The sequence below is a fragment of the Cyprinodon variegatus genome, unplaced genomic scaffold (assembly GCF_000732505.1).
Source record: "Cyprinodon variegatus isolate N-32 unplaced genomic scaffold, C_variegatus-1.0 Scaffold124, whole genome shotgun sequence".
Classification (NCBI taxonomy): Eukaryota; Metazoa; Chordata; class Actinopteri; order Cyprinodontiformes; family Cyprinodontidae; genus Cyprinodon; species Cyprinodon variegatus.
The window spans coordinates 228812-239108 of NW_015150577.1; the positions used below are offsets into that span (position 1 = coordinate 228812).

At 35.8% G+C, this 10297-nt stretch overlaps 1 protein-coding gene across 1 annotated transcript in view; it reads left to right on the top strand.

The window, feature by feature from the left end:
- Window positions 1-10297, top strand: part of b4galnt4 (beta-1,4-N-acetyl-galactosaminyl transferase 4) — a 212030-nt gene that overhangs the window by 137071 nt on the left and 64662 nt on the right. The window contains exons 4-6 of the mRNA XM_015375728.1: window positions 2660-2755; window positions 5201-5291; window positions 6890-6990. Coding sequence (XP_015231214.1) covers window positions 2660-2755; window positions 5201-5291; window positions 6890-6990 — 288 coding nt within the window. The remainder of the gene's footprint in view (window positions 1-2659; window positions 2756-5200; window positions 5292-6889; window positions 6991-10297) is intronic.

Genomic DNA, 10297 nt, shown 5'->3' on the forward strand with positions numbered 1-10297 from the left:
AAAAAAGTTTTAAAATTAGATTTTGGTACACAGTTACCAGCTCCAGGCAGCATCTTGTCAAAGCCCTTTACTTTTATTCTATGGTTCCCCCCAAACTCCAGACGCCATTTAGAGTTTTTTTTTTTTCTTTTTCTTTTTCATCATAGTCTCTATTTAGTCCACATATAGTTGTTAAAAAATAGGGCTGCGTTTGGTCATTCTGATTTTGTCTGTCTTGAATCCAATATTAGATGATGAAAAAGATGTTTCAAGCCCAGTATTGAACATCTTTTCAGTGATCTAAAGATTACAGCTTTTCACCTCTCACTTTTCCGGAAAATCTCAATGTTTTCTGGAGGTAAATTATATATAATCTTTTAAATGTCTTTTCAATCCTTTTTTGCTCGGTTGGTTGATTTGCAGATTGTACTAGAAGCATATTTATTTTTTAGTAATACGATCTGAACAATTAGATGGCTGAACAACTGAATAATGTTTGTACTGCCGTGTTTGAAGAGATAATTGTGGCACCGTTACATCAGAAAGTTAAAGTAAAAATTAGGAGTGAGTATTGGCAAAGGTGTTGTGATACTTGTCATGTCTGGTCACAATAGGATATTATCAGGATCTTGCAATATATAGTATATATTGCTATATTTTGCCCATATATGAAATAAATACAGATAAAAAAAAGCAAGTGCTGGATATGTTCATCAGATGTTTGGGGTTTGAGTCAGTCCACATCTTTCGCTGTGACTGCCTCGACTACAGAAATTGCTCTGCGGTGCACAGCAAAAGGGCTCTACGGGGCTATCTACTGTACCTGAGTGGAGGTAGCCCATTTTCCCTCAATGCCTTAGATTTTTTATAATTTCTTTATCGATATTAGGAACCGAAAGATCGATATATTGAGAAGCCAAAAATCACGATATATCGCCAAATAGATTTTTTTCCCCCACACCACTACTCAAAATAAATATCTACCCATACCCAGAAGGGAAGAAAGGAGGGAAGGAAGGGAAAGAAGTGTGTTAACCCTATGTTCTTTTTTTCTTTGTTGTGTTGGGCAGCCATTTCTAGTCCTTTGACTGTTTTATGTGATAGGCTCACTGGTGTTGACTCTCTAGCCACCGGCACACACAAAAAGACTAGTTTCAGCTTTTGAAATGGGGCCAAAGTAGGGAATCCAGCTTTAGCTTTGATCTTCCAGAGCACCTCACTGTGCCGTTCTACTGTTGTTTTGGTTTGAGCCAGCTTTCTGTTTAAGCTGTGTGTGATGTTCTAAATGTCTGTGGCAGCATTGCAGAGGCTTCCTGCTGAGTCTGCCGTCACATATTAATGAGATGCCATGTGTGTGGACATTGACTGCCAGTGTGTATAACAAGTATAAAATTTTTACCTGATGTCAGTGTGATAAGGTTTGAAAACGACAGCCTTCTCTACCTAAACATTGATTCCTTATCTTCCATTTTTTTGGATGAGCAGACATTTTTGTGTTCTGAGTGGAAGCTGTTCCCCAGAGCAGAATGGTTTCACCATCTGTCTGTGCCGTGTCCTGTGATTTCCCTCTGTAATTCAGACAAATGTCAGACTGTGGGTTGGGAATGACCTTTGAACAACTGCTCCAGACCTTCTCAATTCACGTTTCTTCTTAACGCTCCTCATGAGCCCTCTATCACATTTTGATGCTATTCAGGTGTGCTAACATTTAAAGCAAAAGTGCTGCATTTTCTATTTCTATTTTGGACTTTTTTCTTTTTCTTTTACTACACCCACAAACTTCAGTGTTCTCTGATTAATACACTGGCAATAAATGGCATAGAATTGTAAAACTGAAGGGCAATTTCTTTAATTCATTTTACTAATTAATAGTGAACAGTTTACCCAATTTCTAAATCTTTGTATTTAAAAGCTTTGAGTTTTTGTAAGCATCTTCCAGCTTTACACATCTAGTTACTAACATTTTTTCTCAAATTCTTGTCTTTTATTCTTCTCAATAATTTAAGATCAGTCAGATTGGACTGAGATAGTCTTTGAAAGCATTTCAAGTTTGGACTGATTCATCATATAAACAGGCTTAACTATTATTTTGTAGCTCTGTTTCTTTATTTAAGGTTGTTTTTCTGCTGAAAAAATGATATTTGCATTATTGTCTTTTTTGCAAATATATACCAGCATCACTGTGATGTAATCAAGATGATGCACACATTATTATCCATCCACATTACGGTATTTAGGTTGGGCTATAAAGTAAGTTCTGCCCTTTTTGTCAATAGAAATGCTCATGTCTTGATAGGTTTTAAGACTCTGCCTTATTTTCTATATAGATATCAAACCACTTTTTGGATGATATTCATTTTGCTTTTTGATGAAATTGTTGTCCATAAAATCTCTAATGCTTTTACAGTAGAGCTGCATTTGTCTTGGAAATTAACTCCCAAAACGGTTTCTGTTCTTTAATTTTATAACTTCAAAATTGTATTTAAAAGATTTTATTCAACTTCACAATTATACAGTACTTAGAGCAAGGCTACCACAAAAAGTTGGAGCCTCCTAATCATCACATCATCAATTGTAGTTACGATTGCTGCTGACATATTACAGCAAATCTCTTGTTTTACACAATGCGACAACTGTTGTTTCTTTGTGTGCTAAACTCTCTCCTCTCTGTGTTTTACAGTATAAGGGCCAAGCCAACCTACACGTATTTGAAGACTGGTGCGGCTCCTCTATAGACCAGCTAAGAAAGAACCTGCACTTCCCTCTCTATCCTCATGTAGGTATTAAAGTGTGAAGATAAAATGTCACTGAACAAAGGGTACAATAGTGGCAGCTGTTATCTGTGACAGATAGTAAATTGAAAAATTATTAGCCTGTAAAAGCAAGTGGTTTTTAAAATATAGGCTTTTACATGGTGTCTTATTGCAGCAATACAAAAGGCTAGACTGCATAATGAGATGTTTGTGTTCTCTGTTGCTATGACACATTTGATGGAATAGAATCTTTTTTACTTTATGTGCATTGAGATAAAAAGCATAAGACATTTTCTTTTTGTCAAAGGTTTCAGTTTAAACAGCACAGACTGTGGCAATTGATGTAAAGTGGAGACGGATTCAGTCCTGCTTCATTTGCTTTGGCTTCATTTGTTTGACCAGTTGTCCCTACAGCACAGGCAATCTCCGTCATGTACTGAATGTCCCTCTTGTGAGACATGAATGAAGGTCCCGGAGTTGTCATAAAATTCTCACCAGGGCTGCTTTTGTTACATTCAAAGATTGTTGTTTAAGATATGTATGTTGGTTAGTGGAATTTTGTTTTAACACTGATGGAGAACATAATATCCTACCACAGCTTATAAGGGAAGAAAAAGTTTCCAATTTGCTTTGCTTGCTTTCTAAATTTGGAAAAGTGTGGAAACGGAAAGCAAAGTTATATATATATTTAAAAAAAAACGCATTTTAACTTCCAGACCTTTGTTTTGTATAACAAATCAGAATTTCATGATCAAGTAAAGTTTTTTGTTGTGATTTATTGGATGACAGTGTATCTGAAGATTACTGCATACTCTTGAAAAATTCAACAAAAAAAAAAGAACTTAACAAGCTTAATATTTTTTATTTATAAAAAAGACCGAATGTGCCCTTAAAGATATGGCAAAGATAAGACAAAGACTCTTAGAAAGCTTTACACCTGTACAAGGGAAGGTCTAATATTAGAAACGTAATAATATGCAGGCACAGAGAGAGAGAGAGAACTCCTTTGCTTCTGTTGGAAATGATTGGAAAAATTACAAATTAGATTTAATAATTTTGTAGATCTGGATAGATATGGAAAAGCAAATAAGTACAGGTATATATTTCTGTTCCCAGACTTTCTTTGCTATCATTTTCTGAATATTGTGTCTTTCCATCAGCTTATCTCATATTTCCTTCTCTCCTTTATCTGCCCTTTGAAGTTTTTCTTCTCTTTTTTCCTTTTGTATATTTTACTTTTAAATCCTCATTTCCTTCCTTCCTTCCTTCCTTCCTTCCTTATTTATTTTTTCTTTACACTTCTCCTTGTGTCCTATATATCCTGTCTGTTTTTTCTATCTGCTCTTTGTCCTTCCTGTTTCATCCCTTCCTTTAATCCCTTTTCATCTCCTCACAATTCTTCTTCCTTTCTTTCATGATTTTCTTCCATCTTTTCTTTTTCTTCCTCATTCTACCATGATTTTGTCTTTGCCTCTGTCCCTCTATCGTTCTGTTTTTTTCTCAGGGGAAGTCTGGAAGTTACTCTATACATGTACAATAAGAAGGTTTAACCTGTGGATAAATTGTGCTATGAAGCCATATTGTTTTTTAAGACAACAGGATAATCCATCTATTGGAAAATATAATGGAACATAGTGACATTGTTATTGTGGAACTGGAAGATGACAATATCGCTGTATAACAGCTTCACTGACCAAGTGAATTCACACATACTATATAGCTCGACAAAGTTCTGTCTCATGGTTGAATTCATGGAATTAGAACAAAAAGTTATTTTGGTGTCCTCTGAAAACAATTGTGTGCTGAAAAGAAAAAATGAACAATGATTTATCAAAAACATCCTACAGTTCTTATTATAGAACTGACAAAGATGCCTGAACAATGGAGTAAGTGGAGCAACCATGAACTCCACCTGCAGTTTTTTAAAGCATAGAGCAAGCTTTCTTTTTTTCATACAGCCACAATTTGACCCGGTAGAAAAGAAAAGTCATGGGTAGAAATCAGATAGAGCTACTATCATTATCTTATTGTTAGTAAAACAGATTCATAGTTCACATCAAGTTGAAGAATAAAGACAGAGATATACTTAAAATGATATCAGGATTGTTTTATAGACCTTATGAATTATTCCCCAAAAACTATGAGATTTTTTTTTACCTTTCTACACATTCATCCCTTTATTGCAGCACATTGAAAGTGGAGTTTCACTGTAATCATTAAATAAGAGAAGAAAAACATTATTGTTTCCTTCTAAACAGGCATTTAACTCAAATCTCTATCAAACCAGACTGACCTCAAAGTGTTGTATTCTGTTTATCCTGCTTTTAATTTTGCTTTTTGTTATTTTGAGAAAAGAGCAAAACAAAAAAACATAAACAGTGAAAGATTTCATATTGCTTTTGTTTGGTTCGCAACAACTTATGAGACTTTATATCTCTTTATTAATGAAATAACTATTTTTCTTGCAGACCAGAACCACAGTAAAGAAGCTAGCGGTGGCTCCAAAGTGGAAGAACTATGGCTTGAGAATATTTGGTTTCCTTCACCCTTACAAAGACGGTAACTAGCTTTCTTTTCTCAGCCCCTGATATGAGAGCCTTAACGCTTGTGTCCTTTATCAGAGCAGGCAATTTCCTCAGCCCTTTTAATCCGAAAGCCTTCAAGCCACTAATGTAGTGGATATTCACATTTTCATCTTGGCTCAATGCCTGAATCTTACAGCTAAATCTTGCTTCAGTCCCCTTATGGTCCGGCACTGAAATCCAGTTGCTATGGGAACAAAAACCCCAAATGTCCAAGTGCCCTTACACAAATTGCTGAACTCCAGCTATTAATTAGATTACCATTCATTTTAGGCTCTCATATGGCTTTAGCTGGTAGTATGACTCTATTGAGTGGATGGTGTGAAGGTCATGCTGTTCTCCGGATCACTGTAATACCCCTTTACCTTTATCATTTAAGTCCAGCTGAAAAAAAAAATATGACTAAGTAGACGTCAGGTAACAGTGCACTTAAATCTAAATCTCTGTTATGGATATCTTAATACCATAATGACATACTTAATAGTGCAACAAGGAACATTGTGTAAATTTAAATGATTGTTCTGTGACATTAAATCCAAAGTACTTTGAATTTGAAAGATATGCATAAGCCCTGCCTACAAAGACAGCACTGCCCTAAAATATTCAGCATAAAATGTGAAGTTTTATTTTTTTTTAAAGTTTAAACCAACTTAATACACTAATCTGAATAAGTGTTAATGGGTTTTATTCTCTGTTAACTAGGAAATTGGATGGTTCACAGAAGTTGATCTTGAGAGTAAAGAGCATTCCCCCATGCTGATCTGGTCGTTTTGGCTATTTATCTTTGTAAGGCAACCTTGAGTGCCATAAAATATGCCTTTTAATAAGATTTATTCTTATTATTTTCTCCAGCTTCATGTTTTACGCTATATTTATTAAAATGTTACAGCAGAGCTTTCAAAAATTTCCTCTAGTGAAGTTAAATCTACAGGACAGAACAAACACTCAAACAAACACATAAATTGGTTGAATTTTCCTTCATGAGATATGAGCCAAACTCCAGGGGTAATCAAGTAAGGCATTTTTTCTTAGTTTGGCAAACTGTGTCCATTGATTTGCAAAAGTTTTGGATTTACAATGTATGTAGAAGCTGTGACAGCATTTCATGCATACCCAAACACTCCAGAGATTAAGGCAAAAGGTTACGGTTTTCATCAGCATAGATAGGCTTACTTGTATAAGCTTGGTCATGAAACAGCCTTCTGCTTGTCCTTTACTCTAAACAAGCAGTATTTAAAGAAATCTCTTCCCTGACTGACCTCCTACATTTTCAGATTATATTTTCACGTTATTTACTCGTATTTTCTATTCTTTATTTATTTCCTCTGGACTGGTGCTATGCATTTTCTCTCACAAGTACACCATTTTGTATTCAGTCTAGTGGCTGTAACACTTTCTTTATGATTTTAACCAAATGAGCCACAGACAGTTTAGGCACTATATGCTGATATCATTTTATACCTGAGAACTTCTTTTAAAAAATCTTGTCTTGTCTGATTATGTTGCGTACCAATGGGGGGTCATCCTTATCTTCTTCCACTAACACCCACTTTGATCATGTTCTACCCCCTGCAGGTGATTTCCAGTTCTCTGTATCGTCTGATGATAACTCAGAGTTCTGGTTGAGCCCTGATGAGAGTCCTCTCAATGCCAGACTGCTAGTTTATGTTGGCCAGGTGAGCTTTCATCTCAATGAACCCTACCCCTGCACACACAAACCATAACTACTTAAAATATGTGCAATGTACTTTGCTGGCTTGTTTTTATTTTTTGCACCTAAGTATGTTGCTAAATTAAAAAATCACTTTGAAAAGACATCAGATCTCAACTAGAAAATAAGCTGTCCTGGATATCTATATTGAAATGGAAATAATATCATGTTTGAATCAAAGGGACACCATATAATTTAAAAGAATAACTTAATTCCACATCACAAAGAAATTACTAATAGAAATACTGATGCAGCATGCAACTCCAAATTACTGAACTGTTATTGAGGCAACTCAATAACATAATCAGTTATTTGTAAGAGTCCAACATTTTTGTATCCATACCTGATGACATCAGTGCACCTTCCTTTTAACATGAGTTTTTTACCCCTAGTTCATGAAAAATTGTGAATTGTTGTGAATTGGTGTTATATAAATAAACAACTGAATTAAAACAGGGCATTACTAGGTTTCTGGGCAGTCTTAGGTTTAACCCTGTTCCATGTGAAGGAACCTAAACATGATGCTCTGGAGTCGCTCTGTTAGATTAAAGTCAGGTGAACACAGTAGCCAGTCAGTGGTAATTATCCTGTTATTTTTAACGATGAAGAAAATATGAAGTCCTCATGTGTCACACTCTTGCAAACCTTTACCACTGTATTATTTTTGATTTACTGGAAAAGTGAAGGTTCTAACAATGCATCCAATGATTGTATTGCTGCCTACTGGCAGGTTTTATTTCTAATTTTGAAACTTGACATTTATTTGCACAATTTCTGAGCATATACACAACAGTTATTATTAATGACAGTGCTAGAAGTGGCATAAAAACCCCTCAATGAGCTTATGCCGTGTTTACGCTTATGGTTAACAATAAACCACAGGCAGTGCTGTTGTTTATCCTTGGCAGGTCTGTGCGTTCCTCCTTGGACATGCCTCCCCATACAAACACTGACCAATCCACAAACTGATTATGCTGAACGGTACAGGCAGCATAACATTTATCGCAGCTTCTTCAGACCCTTTCACATGTCTCCCATGAGCTCAGGGTTAACCAGCTCTCATCAGTGAAAAGAACTCAGCACTAATACCCTAACCTGTCAATAACAGTGTTCTCTCAAAGATGCCAGTGAGCTCCACAGTGCCCGGCAGTAAGCAGAGGGTTTACTAGGGAATGTCAGGTTCTCGGGCCACTCAGAAACTTGGTATCTAATATTGCAGGCTGACTGTAAGGTTTCCTTTATTTGGCCGGTAGAAGGTCCCTTCAAAAGACTGGACAGGACAGGATCTTGTTTCTCCTTGCACAAAAAAGCAGATCCCAGTTTTGCTGATTAGTTGACGACCTTCAGTGGTTCTGTCCAACTCTCCTATTGTAGCTGTCTTTCTCTTAGAATCAGCCTCATGGTGTTAAGACCGTGCTGCAAGATATAGCAAGCATTACAGCAAAAGGAAATATTATTGTGCCATCCTGTGCAACCACAGGGCTGAGGTTTTGACCTCATACTACCAGTAGATAGTACAAGGCAAATACAAAACCAAAGAGATCAAATAAAAAAAAAAAAACATTGAAAAGGATTAAAAAGGAATCTGTGGCTTCCACCTGTAAACCATCCCTATTTTTAAGGTCCCATTATTGTTGCCCAGTAAGGAAAGCTGTTGTTAATTTTATTACCACAAAACCACTCACACTGATTAAAAACCCCCTCCACTAACCTGCTGAGATTAATACTGCGGAAGTTTTAGTTTGTCCGACCTGATATTATACCTTAATTTAGTATTTCTTTAATTTGTTTGAGCATTTATTACTGAAAAAAACTCTAAAACTAATCTTGTTCTATGTCGATTAGTGATGTGCAGCTGAATTGATTACCGGGTTTTAGCTTACAGGATTTTACTACAAGAATATCTTAAATTAGTTGACATTTCTGAATATTAAGTAGGAAAACACGTTTTGTTTGCGTACCCTTGCAGCATTTAAATTAAGGCATCTCAGAAAATTCAAACTCGACATAAAAGTCCTCATCAGTGGAGCTATTGTTTTGGTGGAGACCAACTTATTCTTTTAAATTATGGGTAATTGATTATAATTTTATAGATAACTTAGAAGAGCATTCTTTTACAGTGGCACTTAGTGCTTGGTCCTGACCTGCCATGTATATTCATCATCCAGAAAGTGATGTATGTCAAGCAAGATTACCTTTTTCCTAATCTTACACCCATTTAATCAAATCTGTTACCAATCACCTACAAGCTGCTAAGAACCCAAGAGGGTTAAACTGCAGCTTTCCCATTCTATCTGTCCTTAGTTCTGTGAGTGAAACTTAATGAATAATTCATTTGTTGTTCATTGGTTTGTTTTTTATTGAATACCCCAATATGATTCAGAAAGCAGTGTGTATGAGACGAAGCAAGTTTATTTATATAGCACAATTCAGTACAAAGGAAATTCATAGCTCTTCATAGTGCTTTATTAAACAATAAAATAGAAGGAAAAGAAAAGCAGGATAAAAGTAAGTGAAGACACAAACATGATAAAAGCAGGTAGTAAAACAAAACAGTTGGACCACAAATTTAAACTAATTGGTTGTACAATGTTCACCCTGTATGACACACATGTGTTTTAAGAGCAGGGATCCTGCTATAGTACCATCTGTATTCCAACAGGATGCGAGATGTCAGCGAGTTCCATGGGAACTGAGATTAATTAGCTGCTGGTGACTATTGATGTGACATTTAGCAGTGGAGAAATCATCTATCTCGTGGCAGACGAGCAGTAGTGTGGCCAGGAATCATTCATTTTGCCCGCTGGCTGACTGACAGGCGTCAGTGCCCTGACTGTCTTCTGAGACATATTGTGTTTCAAGGGTGAAAATCTAAATGTCCACTCCCTCTCTCCATATGTGACATGGATGTGCAGTTTGTTGGAGCTCATAGGGGAGAAGTTTTCTCCTAGAATATGAGGGTATTGTCCTTTTGGGTTTTTCCTTTTAAAAAGTCTAAATGTAGCACTAAAACAAGATTATTCGAAATATTAAGTTATGCCTTTTGAATTTAGAGAACATGCAAAAATGTAAGAAATATATAAATATATTTCTCCGAGGAGGACAGATTAATGCCAGCCTCACTTTAAGTATCTAATCTCACAAAATGATCAAATTGTTGTCCTGGTACTTTTTTGTGTTTATGGTTTAAATGACTCACAGCTATTGATAAAAACAACAATAAATTAGGGCAAGCACATGCTTTATATATATATACTGTATATATATATATA